A 22,292-nucleotide genomic window follows, 5' to 3' on the forward strand; every position below is an offset into this window, starting at 1 on the left:
AATGAGAAAAATGCTTTCTAGTTTTTCTAGTCATTAGTTAAAATTATCTGATATGCCATTGCTTCGGCATGTCAAATAAAACTCATATATATTTTTACCATCACGTCCTCTTCTAAGAGAGTTCAGTGTTTCACTTAAAAAATTATATTGAGCATTACAATCATGACTTTTTCTATACACAAAGTTACATTATATCTATTTGGAGACTCCAAATATAAAATAATAATAAAATGCAATGAATACATTTTGGTACACAGCATTGTTGTAATTCTCGACAGTTACCTTCATTTATTTTATTTTTCTACAAATCATTTTTACTGCCATCAAATAGGCCCCAGACAGAATCAGCATAACTACTTTGGATGATAGTCAAATTTATGAAAAGTGCATGTCTCTTTTCTGATACAACAAAAGGCTTAAAGCTAAAGGCATTAACAAAGGAACACACTGTAAGCCCTAACGCTGTTTGTACTTAAAAAGTCAAGCAACCATGACTTAAATTTTGCATTCTGGATACATTTTAACCATCTTTGTTCATTTAACTTACAAAAACCATAAACTTAAAATTCAAGTGCAAATAACTTGAAATTATCAGTTCAAAATGCTGTGAGTAATACCCATAAGCCCTTGCACCTGAACATTTTTAATTATTTAATTTTGGTCAAAAAATAACAACTGATGCCATCAGTTTATATTTCCCATCAGTCTGATGGGAAATATAAACAGTTCTTAATAACATTTCTAAGTGTTTTACACTCTTTTACACAGTTTTTTTGTTGTAAATTATATATATATATATATATATATATATATATATATATATATATATATTTTTTTTTTGTGAAGTCACCATTCAGGTGATCAGTATTTCCATTCAGTGGCCACCATGTTAAGTGAACCTAAATATACACAGTAAAAAAATCTGTAGAAATTACAGTGTTATTGCAGCTGGGATGCCGGCAACCTACTGTAGATTTAAATCCACGTCATTAACTGGCAACATTTTGTTCAAATGAACATTAAACATTTTTAAGTCTTTGTCTTTCCAGAGTAAAACCAAAAAACAGCATCAAGCAAAACATTCTGGGAAACAAAATCTGAAGCAAAAAACAGAAAAAGGTTGATGATGATTTCTGGTTCCCAGAATGCTTTGCACGAGGCCGTTACTGTAGTTTTATTCTGTAAAGACAAAGACTTGTTAATATTTAAAATGTGTTTAACTTTGAACAAACTCTTGCCAGTACTTAACATAAATTTAAATCTACGGTAAGTTACCAGCAACTAGCTGCAATAAAATTGCTGTAATTATGCAGCTGGTTGCCAGTAACTTACTGTAGAAGATAAAGACTGAAAATGTTTCATGTTTATTTAACTTTGAACAAACTGTTGACAGTAAATAACATAAATGTAAAATCTACAGTAAGTTACTGGCAGATAGTTGCCAGAACCCAGTAATACTGTAACTTCTACAGACATTTTTTACAGTGAATACGTTTTTGGGAGACCAATTATTTAATTGAATTGAGGGAACGAGTTTACTCAATCAAATTAGTTTAGTCAGCTTATCAATGCAAATTAAGATAATACATTTTTAAAATTGCAATTATTATTTAAAAAAAAAACAGCATTGGGGTCTCTTCTGTTTAGTTACCGTACAATTCTGTATGGTTTAAAAATTGTTAGCATATAAAAAATACAGATGAACTAATTCTTCTGCATCATTCCTAACAACATAGCAGACTATATATGACACCTGGAGCCTAAGTCTGCTTACAGTCGAATTCTTTCTGTCTAAACAGCTTCCAAAACTTTATCTGCTAAGAAACGCAGCGTTCACAGCAGCTTATCTGCCATTACATGATTAGTTGTAGTCGTCTTTGTGCCCTGTTAGACAGATCTCAGTACATAGATACAATAGAGATTGTTAGAGTAACCCCACACGCTGATGCCTGGGGCAGGTGTAAATTCACAGACCACACAATGTCTCACACCCATTTCACTCCTGAGAGGATACAAGATAAGAGCTATTCCCTTACAATTACTTACAATTTCACTCTTTTGCTATTACTGATGTTTCCACAATAACAAGAAAAAAAACACAAAAGTACTTCTTTTGCTAAACTTAGAAGCCAAACATGCAAAAAAGTGCTTCAACTTTTGTGGATTACGTGTAGTATATCTATTATTTGCAATGAATTACCGTTCTAATAGCCCCAGATAAGAGCACCTTTCTGCCCCCGAGACCATGCCAGTGTTATAGTCCTAACCCTCAATTGTAATACATTAGCAGGATTAAAATTCCAGCAGTAAATTGTAAAGAAGCTGGCGGTTATTTTGCACTCTTCCCTTTGGCCTGAGAGCCTGCTTCATCTTGCACGTATACAGTAATTTTCATTTCTTTCTCTCTAGGAATCATGTAAGCGAGATGCAGATTCGGTCTACCTCCGAAGCAAATAGGACGACACAACGACGACGAGTGATGGCCTAAATGTTTGCATATTAAAATAACTCCCTGACCATTAAGATATAGTCTGCATTGATTATTCCCTGTATGGATTTCAAATACACTGCAAGTCTGAAATAGTTCATAGGTTATGCACTCATTAAAAGCCATTGTGGCTACAGATGCACATCCGGCTGTTGACCTCACCCATTTGGCCTACAATGCAGCAGACACCTTTCACAAATCAGTACTTGCACAGACATCTCACAAAGACAAAAAATACCTCGAGGATATTTTCAAATAGGATTAACATGGGTTTGAGAACCAATTACTAAATAACCACTATACCTCATCTGGTAAAAATTACAGCCTACGCCTCAGTCTTTTCACTTTCTTTTAATGTTTTTTGACATTTTGCAAATGATCAGTTTTATTTACGTTTATGCTTTTATTATGGCCTTCTTACAATAACAACAAGACAATTAACCCTTACAGCTTTATTCATTTGCCTTAAATCTTTTAAGCCTATCGGCGCCTAATAAAAATGAGTCTTGTGTGCAAGAATTCAAAATGGTGGGAACAAACTTTTATAAACTATGAATGATAAAATTATAATTTCCATAAATGAGGTTTCTTTCGATTTCATTAGGGTCATTTGCTTTTGCTCAGTGCACTCTGCTGCCATCTATTGGTATTATTTACATTTCTACACGAGTACAGTACTGTTGAATGATTAGATATAATAATAAAAAGGTTGAATTTATATATAAGTGGTTTTGGTTAAAAGCATAAATGTAAATGTTAATGATTAATTCAACGTCTTCAATGTATGACATATTAATTAACAATAACTTAGGTCTGACAATTATAAACATATATTTACAATTTAATGACAATGAGTAGACAACATTTTTATTTATTTAATTTGTAATTATCTAATTATCATAGTTATTTTTATATCTCACAGTTTCTCATTGAATTAGGCTATATTGAGTTATATTTATAAACTTTTATTTTGTATGCGTTTAATTGCAATTAAACCTTTGACAGCCCTGATAAATAGGGCTGGCAAAGGATTAATCACGCTTAATCGCATACAAAATAAAAGTTTTTGCATTATATACATGTGTGTGCACTGTGTGTAATTATATATAAATACACACACATGCATGTATGCATTTAAGAAACATTTACGTATGTAACCTTTATGTGTGTATATATATATATATATATATATATATATATATATATATTTATTTATTTAAATGTACATAAATAAAAATTTTCTTAAATTTGTACATGTGTGTATTTATATATTCATAATAATTACACACAGTACAATCACAAATATATTATGCAAACACAAACTTTTATTTTGTATGCGATTAATCGTGATTAATCTTTTGACAGCCCTTATATATATTATGTATTATATATAGATTATATAAAAGTCCTTTATCTTTGCAGCAAGTTGATATTCCTATAATGCAGTACATTTGTGTAATGCCTTATCAATTTGATAAATTGCTAAACATATTGTTAATGAATGTACTATGACATCATGCTGTGTGCTAAATAAAACAAAATAAATAAATAAAAAGAATAGCAATTAATAATGGAAAAATAATTGAATAATTTTCTATTCAAATGTTTGAATAAACAATTTACAAATAATTATATAAATGTACATGCTTATTTTATTTTTTCTTAAAAACATTTAAAACAACTAAAAATATTATATGCAAAATTATCTAAATTGGCTAATTTATATAATTTTGCATTAAATATATTTTATTTTAATTTGCAGCATGTTAAAGCCCTTTGTGTTGTAATTTATATTAAATTAAATTATTTTTAGCCATTATGTAAGTTATAACTACATCTTGTGTAGACTTTATTATTATAGCACAGGTATTGTTTTTTTACGATAAATAATTTGAAAGGTACTGCACAGCAGAAATAACCCATAAAACAAGCACAGCAAACTATCAAAAGCTGCCATGATGAATAATTTTTATCTTTTAATAGTTTTTGGTAATATAATATTTTGTTTTTATGCGGCTGGATTTTAGGATTCAGGAACTAATTTTTTAGGAGCACCATATGGTCAGCCACACATTATTACAGTATTCCATTAATATTTTATTTCTTTCTGATAATAAGTTAATAGCATATGGCACACATGGGTCTGTTATTAACCGTGGCCATTTGCCAGGTGATGGAAATCATAGCTGCTTTCTAAAAATGTACCATGGGGTGTCAGTGTTGAAAGACCAATTTCCCAGTGATGGAAGAAAATCCAGAGCAATCCAAGATAGCCGTACTGTCTCAGTTCAGGATGAAAGTATCATTTTATGATCACAGTAGTTTTTTTAATAATAGTAGATTTATCTAGATTTATTTCATTTTTAAACTTTCATTGTTAGGAAATCCCAGCAGACAAACATGCAATTTATCGAAGCATCCGGTTACAAGCCAACTAAAAAGACCTTATTTATAATCCATGGTTATATTGACAAGGAAAATGAGAACTGGCTTGTTGACATGTGTAAGATATGAGAACTTCAATTGATTCACAAACAGTGTGGATGAAAAAAAGTGCTCTCAAAACCCTTCATTTAAATGCACTCTTTGGCCTTCAGCTCATGTTGACAGCTAAAACCATAAGCTCTTATATGCATGAACTGGAAAACTGGAGGGCGGATACTCCAAACACAGACAGCCAATCACACGCGAGCAATTGGAGCTCAGGTGGCCCACATGATCTCAATATTTAAGGCAAGTCGAAACGAGAAAACCTCATAATTACACCAGATGAATGTACGACACATTGAATGATAAAGTTGTATGGTCAAATGTTTTGGCAGTCTCTAAACACACATAATGAAGTCTCCTGAAGTATTTATTTAGAGTTAATGGCCTTCCATTCATATCAGAACATCTGTCACCCGAGTGGAAATTCATCCAGACTGTAAACACTACAGCTAACAGTATCAGTCAAGGTCACAGCTAACATTTAATGGCTTCACACGCAGCTTACATTAGCCATAATAAAATCATAGTCCCACCTTGGTGTGCTCTATTTTCTTTTAATTCAATGTCCTGTCGTCAATTATTCCTTACATATATATTGTATTATATTGTATTGTATTTAGGGTTGCATGTCAACAGATTAATCGCGATTAATCGCATACAATTGTTTTGCATAATATATGTGTGTGCACTGTGTGTAATTATTTTGTATATAAACACACACATGCATGTATGTGTTTAAGAAACATTTACATGTATTTATATATTTATTTAGATTATATATTTTATATTATATATAAATAAAAAATATACATAAATAAAAAAATCTTACATTTACACATGCATGTGTGTATTTTTATATACATAATAATTACACACAATAAACACACAAATATATTATGCAAACACAAACTTTTATTTTGTATGCGATTAATCGTGATTAATCTTTTGACTGCTCTAATTATATGATATTATATTATACTGTATTGTATTGTATTTAGGGTTACATGTCAAAGATTAATCGCATTAATCGCATTCAAAATAAAAGGTTTTTTTGCATAATATATGTGTGTGCACTGTGTGTAATTATTTTGTATAAATAAAAACACACACACATGCATGTACGTATTTAAGAAACATTTACATGCATATATATTTATTTAGATTATATATAATAAAAAAATACATGGATTTCTTACATTTATACATGTATGACTGTATATATACACAATAATTACACACAATAAAAACACAAATATATTATGCAAACACACACACACACACACACACACACACGAAACTTTTACATGTATATTTCTTTAGATTATATATTTTATATTATATATAAATAAAAATATATGCATAAATAAAAAAATCTTACATTTATACATGCATGTGTGTATTTATATATACATAATAATTACACACAATAAACACAAAAATATATTGTGCAAAAACAAACGTTCATTTTGTATTGATTAATTGTGATTAATCTTTTGACAGCCCTAATTATAAGATATTGTATTATATTGTATTTATTTAAGGCTGCATGTCAAACGATTAATCGTGATTAATCGCATTCAAAATAAAAGTTTGTTTTTGCATAAAATATGCCTGTACACTGTGTGTAATTATTTTGTATATAAAACACACACACATGCATGTATGTATTTAAGAAACCTTTTACATGTATATGTATTTAGATTATATATTTTATATTTAAATATGTGTGTATTTATATATACATAATAATTACAAATATTATGCAAATGTGACAGATGCTTTTGACAGCCCTAATTATATGATATTATATTGTATTGTATTGAATTGTATAATATTATATTATTATTATACCCAATTTTGTCACAGTCACCACAGCGTCACTGTAAAACATTAGGGCATGATTTTCTGTAAAAGCTGCTTTAAGTCAATATGCATTTTGAAAACCACTATATAAATAAAACTGACCTGATCCCTGCCTGAATATATACAACAGTGACTTAGTGAATCATTGTGTCAGGGTATCAGTGAGCTTTCTGAAACCCAACAGTCGGATAAGCGGCGTTTTAAAAACAGACAGCAGGTTTCTTTTGAAATCAGCTGGAGTGGTTTAATAGCGGAGGGGTGGAGGTGACATCAGGGGCTCAGATGGCAACATTTGTGCAGTTCCAGTGGGATCTGAGCGGAGCCCACAGCTGACTCACTTCTGTTTGATCCAGTCGATGAGAAAGACCGAAGGAGCCAAAGCCACATAGCTGAAACTCTTTAGACGCATGCTGCTGAACTCAAGCTGTGAGAAAACCGCATAAATCCCACTGACCCTTTTCACAGATCCTTCATCCTCTTTGTCATTCATTCCTTCGTTCTGCTTATCTCAGCATCTCTGTTATTTGCACTCTGTGCCTTTTTCAGGTACCCAAGACTTCGTTGCCTGCAACCATGCAAGATCCTTTAAGTACTACAGTGACAGCATCCTAAGCCCAATAGGGTTTATGGGATACCATTGCCATGTCAAGAACAATCTGTAAGCGGCCTGAAAAGTACAAAGCAAGCGGAGGATGTTTGTAATGTAAGAGGTTAAATATTACACGAGTGTCTTCAAGTTAAAACGTGACTTAGACAAGACCATAGGCAGCTCATAGACGGTGAAAAGTGGAAGATTGAACTTGAGGGACCACCTGTCGCTGCACAAGACACTGATATGACTGTGAACCGTTTCTGTGGGTTAAAAGTTGATTTGCTGAGATTGGTTTGGGCACGGGTCCTGTGAGGCCGCTAACAGAGCGTCCATATCTGCAGCTGTCCCTGTTAATTATACAGTTATCCACAGTTTGGGAGGCGTCCCAATCAAACTGTGCATGGAACAGACTCAGAGCGTGACTTCATTTGACTCCATTGAAAATGATATTGGTCTCTTGTCTTCTCTCGTAAACGCCTTTGAGTGTTATTCGTTTATCTAACTCACACATATAAACTCTGCTGTTCCCACACTGTAAAACATGGTAAATTATCATGCTTTAATTAACTACTTTGAGTTTATGGTGTGCTGATCTGGGATCCGTGAGAAATCATTATGACAAGACAGCTGAATTAAAAACCTATGTGTGTTGTGCTTTTGGAATTTTGCCATCATTTAATGCACACTTTATAATGTCAAGTAAAAACATATTTTTTTTGTTTTATTCAATTATATTTATTTAATTATAGTATTATGTAATGTAATAAATACTTTTAAACTTGCCTTTTAAAATATGTAAAAATTAAAGAAATAGTTAAAATTGACAGAATTTTACTCACCCTCAAGCCATTCTATGTCTATTTGACTTTCTTCTTTCAACCAATCAGAGTTAACATTATATTAAATACTATCCTGTTTTCAGCTTTATAATGGTATTGAATAGTGCCCCATTTTTAAAGGTGCATTGTGTACCTTTTAGAAGGATCTCTTGACAGAAATGCAATATAATATACATAACTATATTATCAGTGGTGTATAAAGACCTTACATAATGAATCTGTATGTTTTTATTACCTCAGAATGAGGCATTTTTATACATACACCGTTGGTCCCCTTACATGGAAGTCGCCTTCATGTTTCTACAGTAGCCTTAACAGACAAACAGCTCTATAGAGCGTGATTTGTCACTACATTGTCTCAGATGATGAAATGTTTGTCCCGTTGTGGCTACCGTAGCTTCACTGTGCGTTTCGAGATGTGGGCTGCTAAAAATCTACACATTGGACCTTTAAAGTTACAAAACGTGCATCCATCTATCAAAACGAATCCATACAGTTATCCAATGCCATTATAAAACTGAAAGAGCCAGGATATTATTTTAATATAACTCTGAGTGTGATTGGCTGAAAGAAGTGAAATACATCGCTTGAGGGTGAGTAAAATGTAGGGTGAAATATTCCAGAAGATACAGAGGATATTTTTATGCATATTAAAGCAACACCAAAGAGTTTTTACCTTAAAATAACGTTTCCAAAAAAGTTTCAGTCGTTCATCCACTCGAAACCGGGTGAACGGCACTTTCACATTCGCTTTGCAGCCCTCTATCGGCCAAAACCGCATTAAAGAAGTTTCCAACAGTCGGGTCGCGGTCCTGTAGTTCGAGTGAAAACTACAAAAACTTGCTTTACGGGAAGTTACAATCCAATCAGAGCCAGCTTTGCTGCAGTAGGCTAAATTATTTACCACAGTGGTAATGGACAATTCCGCTTCCCACCGGTAGGGGGAGCAAAGAGCAAAAACTCTTTAGTGTTGCTTAAATACATATTTAAAATAAGTTATGATTTGTCCTAATTTGATTCCATTGTAGCTATGTGGATTAAGGGTAACATGCGAATCTTTGCACTTTTCTTAAATCTTTTAATTCCAACGAATGTTGAATAATTGTATGTGATGTGTGCGCACCTGGTGGAGTGGCTGAAGAAATGACTCGTGATATACATGTTGCAATTTTTGCAGGGCTGTTTAGTTTGGTTTAAGCTTTCATCTGCTGCTTACACACAACATGAACTTGTTTATTCATCCTCGGAGACCCATTTAAGCTCTGCCAGAATAAGTGAGGAGGAGTGGCTTTTATATATGGTTCAAGTCTGGGCCATTTAATGGCATTCAACGGCTTGTCCCAAACCCCAGAAGTGCTTTGTTTCTGTGGTCTTGCTGAAAGCAGTCTCACCTAGCCAGACTTTTGACTTGCGGCATAAAGTCTAGTCCACAGCCTATTCTGGCCAAAATACCAACCACAGTTCATTTGGTTTCACATGCCATTTAGAGGCAGGGCTTTCTGATAAGCAATAGTGTGTTTTCATGAATGTTCATCCAACAGTTGTCACTACTGATTTTTCAGAGTTTTAAGGCTTTATTTTGAAGACTCAAAATAAAATGCTAATTTGCACAAAAAAAATCGCTACAGAGAAAACTAAACAATAGCCCTAGAAGAATGTAGATTATCAGATTTATGTAAAGTTTGGGTGGAATAACAACATTTTCAACAATCAAAATTAATAATTGATGCTAGCAAATGAAAAGCTCCGAGAAATAATAAGGTATTGTAAGTGCATGTGTATGTAACGCCACTAGGTGGCAGTATGTACTTGATTACTTGCACATTCAAATACACTGTGAAGAAGTGATGAAAACACACATTTAAGAAGAAATATCTTTGATCAAATGCTGTATAAAATGTCATTCATTCCTTCAGTATTTCCTTAAGGTTTGTTTATTAGAATATTTGTACATTTTAATTTGTTTATCATCATGTCAACAAACTGCGTCTTTAAACACTTTAGTAAATACCATTGTTTTCAGGTGAACACCAGATAAATTGTTTTTAAATATCAGAATATTCTATGTTGTTTCGATTTGTATATTTACACGGATGAATAAATGTATGGATGGATCCTGAAGACGTGTTCTACTTTATGCGGCGCTGCGCAGACGTTTCGGAAATGACATCAAAGTACCGCGAGAGAGCACAAATCTTTTGATATGGTCTCGCGGTACTTTATGTCATAAGGCGATCGGACTGCGCAGCGTCGTATGTAGTTAAACACAGGTCATTTTGTCCAACGCGACTCTCCGTAGTACCCTAAAGTTCACGTGATCACAATAACAAATTACCGCGAAAACAAGTCTTTGACTACATTAGAAAATTTGATAGCTAATAGTATATTGCAGTAATATCGATTTTGTTTGTTTGTTTCGGGACACATTTATAATGTTTTGTGAGAAGGCAGTGGAGCTCATCAGAGAACTTCATCGGATGGGCGACGGTCAGCTGCCCGCCTTTAATGTAAGTCAAGCTACACTTTGTACAGTAAGTTACTTACCCAACACATTTACATCTGCATTACAGTGTAGATTTGTCTTGATGTCTGACAGGAAGACGGTATTCGCCAAGTCCTAGAGGAAATGAAAGCACTGTACGAACAGAATCAAAGCGATGTGTAAGTGGTTTAGTTTGCTAAAGTAACGTTGTGTAATTTCATGAGCATTATAACTAAACTAATTTTGATTTCCTAAAGGAACGAGGCAAAGACAGAGAGCAAAAGTGAGCTGATTCCCACGATCAAGTTTCGGCACTGCTGTCTGCTGAGGAACCAGCGCTGTATTGCGGCATACCTGTAAATAACACCTGTATTTCCCGTAATTCATCTAACGTTACTGTACCTTGACATTTATGTGGAAACACGACCCTTTGTAATTTCTCTCACAGATATGATCGCCTTCTGCGGATCCGTGCTCTCAGATGGGAGTATGGAAGTGTGCTGCCCACAACCATCAGATTTCACATGTGTGCTGAAGAGGTGGGATTGATAAAGTCATTGTTCGGTACCTTTCATTGGTTTGTATATTGGAAATAACACTAGATACACATCATGTGCAGACGGAGTGGTTTAATCAGTACAAAAAGTCATTGGCAACCTATATGAGATCTCTTGGGGGAGAGGAAGGTTTGGACATAACACAGGATATGAAGCCTCCTAAAAGTTTATACATTGAGGTAAGCGACCACAACCTTCAGATTTAATGCAAATACTGAATCAACACTGAAAATGTATTTGTCATAATGCTGTCATGTCATGCAAAAAAGCTTAAAGGAATAGTTCACCCTAAAACAAAAATGTTGTCATTATTTACTCACTCTCATTGGATCCCTAATGTCTTTCTTTGTACTTCATAACCCATATGCAGATATTTTCAAAAGTATTATTTTGGGTTACTATTAGTGGCGTCTCGTGATTGCTCATCTGAGGGGCGCAAATTCAAAATATGTGTTCAGAGTGTCATGTGTGTTGCTTGCGTTTTCAAAATATGTGTTTGTTGCGTCATGTGAACCATGTGCATCACGTGTTTTGTCAAAGTAAGTGCCTGCTGCACACACATTGAAACCATTTATGATAAAAGAGACGCTCACGTTCACAAAATACATGCAGGACACTCCCTTAACACTAAACTCTGATTACGCATGAGATTATGCGAGTATCTGCCAAACGCGAGCGTCTCTTATCATAAACCCTTTAGACGCGTCTGCAGCAGGCACTTATTTTGACAAGACACGTGATGCACATAGCATCACTCAACGCGCAGAACATATATTTTGAAATTACGAACCACATACATGATGGGCTAATACATGTTGTGACGAATTTCGCATCAAGCGCCCACAAAAAAAGAAGTCATCGGCCGCCACTGGTTACTATGCGAGTAAATGATGACCACCTTAGTCACCATCCACTCCCATAATAACCAAGAGAACCCTGCAAGCTTCAAAATAACCCAAAAGTGTTTAATAAATAACTCCACTTGACTTATATTTTACATATATTTAGAGTCTCCTGGGGTGTCATTTATAAAGCGTGCGTACGCAAAAAACGGGGCTGGAAACGTGCGTACGCCAGTTCCCACGCAAAGGTTGTGATCTATAAAAAACAAACTTAAAGGAGCATTTCACCTGTAGAAACATTCATCTTTATTGAAAGTGCATCACATTTGTAGTCAAAATGTAATATACATTTAGAATTTGGTGCCTATTTGACCGAGAAAGGGGTGTTTGTAGTCTTACCCCCTCAACAAAGATATTGGACTTCCTTCTTACAATGATGCAAAATGATGATTTTTGCATCATTTGAAGAAGGATGTGCAACACTGAAATCTTTATTTCTCCTGAGGAAATGATGCATGACCATTCAAAAACATGAATGGGGTTCTAACGATACAAAGCTTAATGCAAATGGGTGAAGTGTCCCTTTAACGGGATAATGGGCTTGCAGGGTGGGTATGAGGATGATTCATGTACGCACACTTGCAGCTGATCTGTGATTTATAAAGGACACATTGCTTCGTTTTATAAGTCGTACTATTTTTTGGAGTATGCCATTTTTGGCTTTTGTGTGTATGTAGGTTTTATAAATGAGACCCCTGATCTTGAGGACATTTCGGTTTGGTTTGAGTTGTTACACATTTTTTTAAAGCGCACCTATTATATCAATTTTTACAAGATTAAATAAAAGTCACAAGAATGTGTCTGTGACGTTTCAGCTCAAAATACTCCACAGATCATTTACTATAGCATGTCCAAAATTCTTGTCTGTACCTTTTAAATGCAAATGAGCTACTGCACCTCACTCCCTTACCAGAAGAAGAGACGGTAAACACTTTCAGTTAACCCATTTGCGCCTGATGCTGCGTGCATAGGCATTAGATGTAATGTTTTGGCGCGCAGCATCAGTCAGTCAGTGGAGTGGGTGGGGATTCATCAAGGTGACATCACATTAACGAGAATCAAAACAGCATGTCTAATGAGCTTTCATTTAATGGGAATTAAAAAAAAAATCGTTTTATTTTTATCGGAGGATAGTTATGCTCAAACACTGCAAACACACATTTCTGTTTTGCATAATAGGTGCCCTTTAAAAGTAAGCATACTAAAATGGCCTAAACAACAGTTCAGACACAAAGAATGTGCTCTAAGAGAGACACAGGCCAAGACTTGCATCAAATAAGGAATTATATTTTAGTTTGTTGAGTGTAATTATTTAACATTGAAGCTTTACTGTGGGAGTGAATGGTGACTGTGGTCACGGCTCACCCCATAGTAACCAAAAAACCCAAAACACAAATGTGAAAAAAAAGACAGACATTGGGGGTCCAAAAGACAAGAGTCAATAAATAATGACCAAGTATTTGTTTTTGGGTGACTTAACCCTTTGATCCACATAAATCGAAACCTTTTATTGGATTTTTTAGGTGCGATGTCTAAAAGACCATGGAGAATTTGAAGTTGACGATGGCACAGTTATTCTGCTAAAGAAAAATAGCCAGGTACTTTTTCTTAAAAAATATTTTTTACTCTACACTGCTTTGTATGTTGTTTAACACGTGACACCCGTTTCTGTTCACAGCACTTTTTGCCCAGATGGAAATGTGAGCAGCTCATTCGTCAGGGTGTATTAGAGCACGTCATATCCTAAGATAAAAGCACACTTTTATTGTGGATACTTGTAAATTTTTTAGTGTAAGGAGACTGGAGATTTGAATTGTCTGATCGGTTATCTCATCACCAAGCATACAGACAGCAGAGCATGTGTACACGGGTGAAACTTTACTTGCTCAAATTTTCAACAGTAATAATAGGACAGTATGATACATATACAACTCAGTGGTACCATCAAAGGAGAATTTTTGCAACATTTACAATGATTGATTTTCAAATGGACATTAGTGCATCGTAATTAAAAACTGTGCAACTTCAAGATAAGATTTGTATCAAAACTGTACACTTTATGAATACTGTGCATAGGTATTGCATCAAATTGGTATTAAAATGTAATGAATAAAAATGCTTTTTTAAATACTTAAGTGATCTACACTTTTGTCAGATAATACTTGACGTTCGTACCCTACATCACAGTCAACAAAAATAAATGCAACTTTAAAGTTCACACATGCTCTGTCCTTGAACGACAAAAACATCAATGAACAATCACAAAAGTTAAATGATATGTTGTCATTTTGTATTGTTGAAAATAGCACATATTGTGTAATACTTGCATTATTTGTGCTTTAAATTAACACTAGGATTGTTAACCATTTCGCAGTGAGTGCACTGAGGTTGGACTTCACAGTCTAGTACAAGAGATATAAACCTCTAAGCAGTGAGGGATGCTGGAGCAATTTTACGCAGCAGTTTATTAAGAGCAACCACTTTCTCCTCGAGGATGAAAGACTTCTTCTCTGCGCTCTTTTGTCTCTGCTCGGTCACCTGTAGAGCCTTCATGAGCTGAGAGTTTTCCACGTAAAGGTCCTTCAGCAGTAGATCTGACTTGGCATTTTTGACCAGCTATGAAGGAAAGAGTTAATGGGATTGTTATGTTGTAGCACTTCATAAGATTTTCATTGATGTTTGGAACACCTAATAAATTGTTATTTATTGTATATAACACACATACTGTACCACAACATGAAAATGATCAGGATGCTACATCTTGATCTTAACACCTCTCACAGCATCGAGGTCGTAACAAATATTTATCGTTGTTTAATGCCTACGGTTTCACTTACTATTATTTTTCAAATAGCAGAATTTACAAAGGCATCTGTTATTTCTTTCCAAACACAGCCTCACTTCCTATGTTTGACCCTGGACCACAAAGCCGGTAGAGATTTATACATCATCTGAAAGTTGAATATATAAGCTTTCCATTGATGTAGGGTTTACTAGGACAATACTTGGCTGAGATACAACCCTTCTGGAAATATGAGGATGCAAAATATTGACAAAACCGCCTTTTTAATATATTTATCGTAGGAAATTTACAAAATATCTTCATGGAACATGATCTTTATTTTACATCTCAATGATTTTTGTCATTAAAAATATCTGATAATTTTGACACATACAATGTATTTTTGGCTATTGCTTCAAATGAAGAGTTTGGTTTTAAAAAATTAGTTACTGCCAAAATCAGTGTTGTATCAGGTCAATATTAAAAAGTATATTCTTCATTTTATGCAAAATCCGATATCCGCCGTCTTATTCTGTCATCTTTTCTCCCTTTTTTTCTTCAAACCGCGACAAACGCCAGTCTTTATTCTCTGCAGAATGCAATAAATCTGCTTAACCAATCACAGCGCACCATTCCATGCATTGTAAACAATATTAACCTGGAATACTAGTTTTCCTCATCTACTTTGTGATCAACAAACAAACAAAAACAAAATAATTTTGATGGCATTGATAATAAACCTGTGGTGGTTTTCTGTAGCAGAAAGAAAGAATGTAAGCCATTAAAATCAAATAATTTGCGCATCAAGCTTCTGTCATGCTAACACATTGAGCCCAGTTGATCTTATGGGAAATGTTCCATTATTTTTAAGTCAATGAAAATCGAGCCAGGATCAAAACATTTTACAGCTGATCGCTGTCAAAAAAGTTCAGCGACGACTTCCCAAGGATGACAGCAGCGAAGACTGTTTTTTAATATGACAAAGTAAGTGTTTTGATTAATGCTATTAAAGGAATATTCAATTTTCTTAAAAGAAAAATCCAGATAATTTACTCACCACCATGTCATCCAAAATGTTGATGTCTTTCTTTGTTCAGTCGAGAAGAAATTATGTTTTTTGAGGAAAACATTGCAGGATTTTTCTCATTTTAATGGACTTTAATAGAGCCCAACATTTAATCCTTAACTCAACACTTAACAGTTTTTTTCAACGGAGTATCAAAGGACTCTAAACAATCCCAAACGAGGCATAAGGGTCTTATCTAGCGAAACGATTGTCATTTTTGACAATAAAAATAACAAATATACACTTTCAAACCACAACTTTTCGTCTGGATCCGGTCCAGCACGACCTACCATAAATGCGTAGTGACGTAGGGAGGTCACGTGTTACATATATAAAACGCACATTTGCGGACCATTGTAAACAATAAACTGACACAAAGACATTAATTAGTATCATTTGACATACAACAACGTAGGAACGGTCCTCTTTCTCAACACTTGTAAACACTGGGGCGGAGTTTCGCATTCGTCCTCTGTGACATCTTGACGTATTGCGTGGGGTCACGTTGGCGCATCACGACCGGACCTAGACGAGAAGTTGTGGTTTAAAAGTGGATATTTTTTATTTTTCTTGTCAAAAATGAAAATCGTTTTGCTAGATAAGACCCTTATGCCTCGTTTGGGATCGTTTAGAGTCCTTTGATACTCCGTTGAAAAAAACTGTTAAGTGTTGAGTTAAGTATTAAATGTTGGGCTCTATTAAAGTCCATTAAAATGAGAAAAATCCTGCAATGTTTTCCTCAAAAAACATAACCTCCTCTCGACTGAACAAAGAAAGACATCAACACCCCGGATGACATGGTGGTGAGCAAATCATCTGGACTCTTCTCTCAAGAAAATTAAATATTCCTTTAATGTTTACTTTTTAATCAGTGGATACCACTAGTCAACTAAATGAATATAACATGGCAAAGATGAATGCACATTTACATATTGATTCAATAGATTTATAGCATTTTGGGAATCCGTTTTTATAAATCTTTGAAAATCAAATTATGTATTTGAATTTTTAATGTTATTATAACCTAAAGATGCTATGTGAAAGTTTGTAACAGAAAATAGTGGTTTTCATCTGGTCACTTTCGTGGTATAGAAAACAAATTTTTACCCAAATTAGTAAAAATGGATTTATTGCGTTTTGGAAACAAACTGTTCAAATATACCCATGCAACTTATGATTGGTTTTGCAGTCCATGGTCATATATTTGGTTGTAACAGCATTTTTAAGGTTACCTGTTCTTTTAGCTGGTTGACTTTCTCCTGTAACATGACGCGCGTGTTCTTCAGCTTGGCCTCAACTTCATCCATACGCTCCTGCATACTCCCCATCAATTTCTCATACTGCTCCTATGGTTTTATTAATTTGGTTGTTAATAAACATACATTGAAAAATATAATGTAATCACTTAAAACTGTGACAAGCCCTTGCATGCATTGCAATCACCACCCTGTTTTTGAATTTGATTAACATGTATGTGTCTACCTGCTGAAGTCCCATTTGAACATTGGCCTGCTTGGCCTGTGATTGAAGCAGATCTTCTAAATCCAGCGTTCTGCGCTGCTGCTCGGCCAGCTGTGTTTGTAGGTGAGTCAGGTGCTCTCGGGTACCAGAGCCCATCTGTTCCCTTAGTTCCTGTACCTCACGTGTGTGCCGAGCCTGGATCAGTGACAGAGCGCTCTCTGCCCTTAGGGTCTAAATCAGAATATTCAACACACAAAACTAAGACAAATGTCTTTAATCTAACCAAAAGAAGTAGTAAAAAAATTCCACAAAGGAAATGTCAATGAGTTATTAGTTTGCAAATACAAATGAGAACACAATACCATACTGTTACAGCAAAACTGGGCAAGAATTCAGAAATTGTCTTTATTGTTATGAGTAGAAATTAAATGAAACTGCCAATGCAATAGAGAATGCTGAATTGGAACTTAAAGAAATGAACATAAATGTACTGGTTTAATAACTGGTTTGCTGCACAAAATTCATTTATAATTTATTAAATAAAAAAATAGATAAAAAAATCTCTTGACAAGCAGAATACATAGTGTACAAGATGTCCATTTTAAGGAGTTTATGGTAGCTACATTAAGGAGCAACCAAACCTGTTGAACTGCCTCTTGTTTAGCGGTTTCCAGCTCTGCCTGTTTCGTCTTTAAAGTGAGGTGCTCATGCGTCAACTTCTGAAGTTCCAGCTCCTGAGTCTGCAGTTGGGCCACCTATAAACAAAATCCACATTTACAAGACTGAGACGTCTCACATATCAATTGTTGATCATATGGTGAACATGCACTACATGGGCCAATCTACAGAATTGGTGCAAAATGTTGTCCCACATCAAAAAACACATTTAAAAAGCATTTAAGTATTCAAATCTATTACATACAATTTTTTTAGTATTCAAAAAAAAATCTACAAATATTTCGTTCAGCCATAAAGACCACCTGGATGATGGGATTTCATGTTTATGGTTTATATTTGTTAACTTCTTAATAAAAGGTCCATGATTGCTCATATACTACCTTGACATTTGATAACTTCCAAATTTTTGGACAAAAGTTTTTCAATTATCCTAACATTCCAACAACTACGCTGCAAAAAAATGACTTTCCTACTCAGTATTCCTGTTCCGTTTTCAGTAAAAATATCTAAAAAAATTTAAATTAAGCAAAAAAAAATCTGCCAATGGAATAAGAAAAATGTTCTTGAATTAAAGGAACAATATGTAGGATTGTGGCCAAAACTGGTATTGCAATCACACAACTGGTGGCCAATACACAAAATGACAACATAAACATCAGTTGAGGGCTGCAACTCCATTTTTTAAACCACTGTTGTCAGTGATATAAGTATTTGAAATAAAAATGATTTCTTAATGTCTAGTGACATATCAGGGCCATTTTATGATTAATTGATTTAAATTTCTTACATACTGTTCCTTTAAGTGTTTATGAAAAAAGTAAATTTATTTTAAGAAATTGTTTTCATTTTATTCCATTGGCAGATTTTTTTGCTTGTTTTAAGCACCAATTTACTTAAAGTTTATACTTTTTGTCTAAAAGACTTATTTTCCTAGGTCATTTTGGTCATCAAGAAAATACATCTTAATTTTAAACATTTTAGATATTTTTACTGAAAAGAAGACAAAATACTAAGACAGAAAATAATTTTTTGCAGTATAATAATAATAATAATAATAATAATAATAATAATAATAATAATAATAATAATAATAATAATAATTTAAATTTGTAATAATTTGTAATATATTTATATTAAAATATAAAAATTATATACATATAATTTACATTAAAAAATCTAAATAAAGTAAGTTTTCTTAGTGTATTTTTATTTTAAACGACTTTCTTACTTGGATATTTCTACTGAAAACAAGACAAAAATACAAAAAAATCTTTAATTAAGATGATTTTTCTTGATGAGCAAAATGACCTAACTAAATCTAGTTTTTAGACAAAAAAAATATATAATTTAGGTGAATTTCTGCCCAAAACAAGCAAAAATATCCGCCAGAAAAAAAAATCTTGAAATAAGTTTACTTTTATCTTAAACACTTAATTCAAGAAAAATTCTCACCCCATTGGTAGATATTTTTGCTTGTTTTAAACACAAATGTACTAAATTGTGTATTTTTTGCCTAAACATATTTTCTTGATGAGCAAAATGACCTAAGAAAATAAATGAAGAGTTTCGTTGCAAAACGAGATAAATCCATTTTTTAACATTTTTGTCAAAACATGTTTAATATTATGTTATCATGTTATTATTTTGTTTTATGGTGCTACTTAGCTGTATTTTTTAAGTATTGAAGGTTTAAATCAAAACAAACCAACTGCAGTTGAATTGAAATTAATTGGAATGCACAACCAAAAAACGAGATTTCTGAACAATTAAAAAAACGGTGGTTGTCTCGTTTTGCAACGAAACTCTTCAAATCTAGATTTTTTTTTATATTTCTACTGAAAACAAGACAAAAATACTAAGTATGAAAGTAATTTTTTGCAGTGCAGGGTTTATAAAATTATTTGTGAAAAACCTTAGCTTTTTTTGGTCCTTGTATTACCCTGTTAAGAAGCTCCTCATTCTGTACTCGCAAACTCTTGCACTCTTTCTGTAAACCAGCGGTTGCCATCTCCTCCTGCATTCTGTAAGTCTCATGTAACTGCTCCTTCTCTTTACGCAGCCGGTACAAGCTCTCCTCCAGCTCCTTCACCTGAGTATTCAACAGCGTTATTTGTGACAATCCTAAATAATAAGAGCAAACTTGACATGAACAGATTTTAATTCACCTTGTCCTGAGATTGCTGCAGCATCTTCTGATGTGTGGAGACCTCGTGGATTTGTAAATCCTTTTCTCGACACACACTCATCAGCTGCGAGTTAAGCTTCTCTATCTGTGCTTCAAAGTTGCCAAGAGCTTCCTGAAGCTTCTCCATCTGCAATAACCACCACAGATGAGCTTTTAGCACAACAGAACTCCAGAAACTGAGATCTTCATCCAGAAAATGCCTCAGCATCTCCATCTTCTTGTCCATTTCAGCGGTTTCTTTCAACAAATGGGCCTTGTCTTGCTCCAGTGCTTGGTTTTTCAGAGTTTGAGTAGTTAATGCAGATTCAACCTCCATCAAATGCTGTAACTGGATTAACAGCACATATATAATAGTGACATGATATTTATTTAACCCCTTATAGAAATTTGATGTATGACCCCTCTGTTCTGTATCACACACTGTGTCTAATGAAACCGTAACTTCTCATTGGCAGTTTTAAGTTCCCTCTCCAGAAGCTCTTTGTCTTTCTGCCACTGTTCCTGAAGCTTTAGTGTCTGATGATCTTTCATCTGTAAAGTTTCCTGCAGCTGTCTGTAAGAAGCAGCCATCTCATCTTTCTCCTGACACGCCTGTGACAGGCTGTCAGTCAACGTCTGCACGGCTCTTTGATCAGCGCAGAGCCGGGAACTCAGTTCAGCGTTGTCATTGCTAAGCTGCAGGTTTCTTGCGCTGAGGTCAAGCACCTCCTCTCGACATCTGGCATTCTGTTTTGAAAAACAGTATTAGTTAAAACGACAGGAACTTAACAGCCTGCGGCCATGACCAGACACTTTATTCATGCCTCTTTACGAAGCCGGTCTTCTTCTTCATGGTTCTTCGTGTAATCTCTCTCTATCTCCTCAAGCTTCCTCCTGAAAACACGCGGGGAAATTCTGTATTTATGAAGTAGATGGAAAAAGAAAGCAGTAGGGTCTATATGCTGTAACCCAAAGATGATTTTATTACCTTTTTTTGTTGACCTCATCTTCAAGCGATTTCACATCCTGCTGTAAGACAGCAAGCCTCTCTTTCAGAGCAGAGTTTTCAGAGTTGACCTCATCAAGTTGCTCCCTAAAGGAAGAGGTCCAAGAGGAAGAGGTAAGTTTTCCCCAAACAATTTTGCGAACAAGTATAAGCACAATTAATGTTTTTATAGCGAGGTTTATAAAAATCACAACTGCAAAAGATTAGAGTAGCAAACACAACATATTAAAATAATGCAAGATCAAACTTTATTAATACATGACTGTTATTGAGAGTGAGTTACAAAATCATGCATGTCAGTCACAGTATCATTTAGTTCAGGGCTGCATGATAGAGAAAAATGCAATATGCGATAACTTGCTAAATGATGCGATATACTATAAATGCTTTTAAAAAATTTGCGCATATTATGCCCATTTTTACAAGATGTAATTTAAGTCTCAGGTGTGCCTAGAATGTGTCTGTGAAGTTTCAGCTTAAAATACCCCACAGATCATTTGTTAAAGCATGTAGTACAGTTTCCTTTGTACTGTATCGCTCAAGCAGTATAAATCATGGACTGACCGGAAAACGCTCTCGTATCACTTACTGGAAGGAGATTATGAAAATATAAGAATAAGACAAGACAGTCACTTCATGTGACTTCCTTAAACAACGCAAGCTCGCGTTCTTTGCGCTTGTGCATCGACTATAATTGGCGTAATGACGAATGATCCAGAGCGTCCCAGTTTCAGTTATTAATCCGATCAAGTGTTTACATGTCCTTTTGAGCAGATTACAAAAAGGTGTATACCACCCTTCTCAAACCGATTAGATTTTTAATCCGTTTGGCTATTTTTATTCAGATTAAGGTGTTTACATTGAGCATTTTCATTCGGATTGAACACTTAAACCGATTTCAATTGTCCATGTAAACGCAGCT

The 22,292-nt window shown here is 34.3% G+C and overlaps 2 protein-coding genes across 4 annotated transcripts in view; one reads left to right on the plus strand and one right to left on the minus strand.

Moving 5' to 3' along the window:
- Positions 1–10,548: 10,548 nt before the first annotated feature.
- gins1 (GINS complex subunit 1 (Psf1 homolog)) lies at positions 10,549–14,348 on the plus strand. The gene is made up of 7 exons (XM_055170836.2): positions 10,549–10,779; positions 10,869–10,933; positions 11,012–11,110; positions 11,203–11,293; positions 11,374–11,490; positions 13,737–13,811; positions 13,892–14,348. Exons 1-7 carry the CDS (start codon positions 10,705–10,707, stop codon positions 13,958–13,960), a joined length of 591 nt encoding a protein of 196 aa, XP_055026811.1. The 5' UTR covers positions 10,549–10,704; the 3' UTR covers positions 13,961–14,348.
- Positions 14,072–22,292, minus strand: part of ninl (ninein-like) — a 33,208-nt gene continuing 24,987 nt past the window's right edge. For all 3 annotated transcript variants that reach the window (XM_073873026.1, XM_073873028.1, XM_073873027.1), the window contains 10 exons: positions 21,353–21,457; positions 21,189–21,258; positions 20,823–21,111; positions 20,593–20,709; positions 20,366–20,505; positions 20,140–20,289; positions 18,164–18,277; positions 17,544–17,753; positions 17,294–17,407; positions 14,072–14,829 (listed from right to left, as the gene is read on the minus strand). In XM_073873026.1, the coding sequence (XP_073729127.1) occupies positions 14,638–14,829; positions 17,294–17,407; positions 17,544–17,753; positions 18,164–18,277; positions 20,140–20,289; positions 20,366–20,505; positions 20,593–20,709; positions 20,823–21,111; positions 21,189–21,258; positions 21,353–21,457 (1,501 nt within the window). In that variant the 3' untranslated portion in view covers positions 14,072–14,637. The remainder of the gene's footprint in view (positions 14,830–17,293; positions 17,408–17,543; positions 17,754–18,163; positions 18,278–20,139; positions 20,290–20,365; positions 20,506–20,592; positions 20,710–20,822; positions 21,112–21,188; positions 21,259–21,352; positions 21,458–22,292) is intronic.

Source organism: Misgurnus anguillicaudatus, chromosome 11 (assembly GCF_027580225.2).
Source record: "Misgurnus anguillicaudatus chromosome 11, ASM2758022v2, whole genome shotgun sequence".
NCBI lineage: Eukaryota > Metazoa > Chordata > Actinopteri > Cypriniformes > Cobitidae > Misgurnus > Misgurnus anguillicaudatus.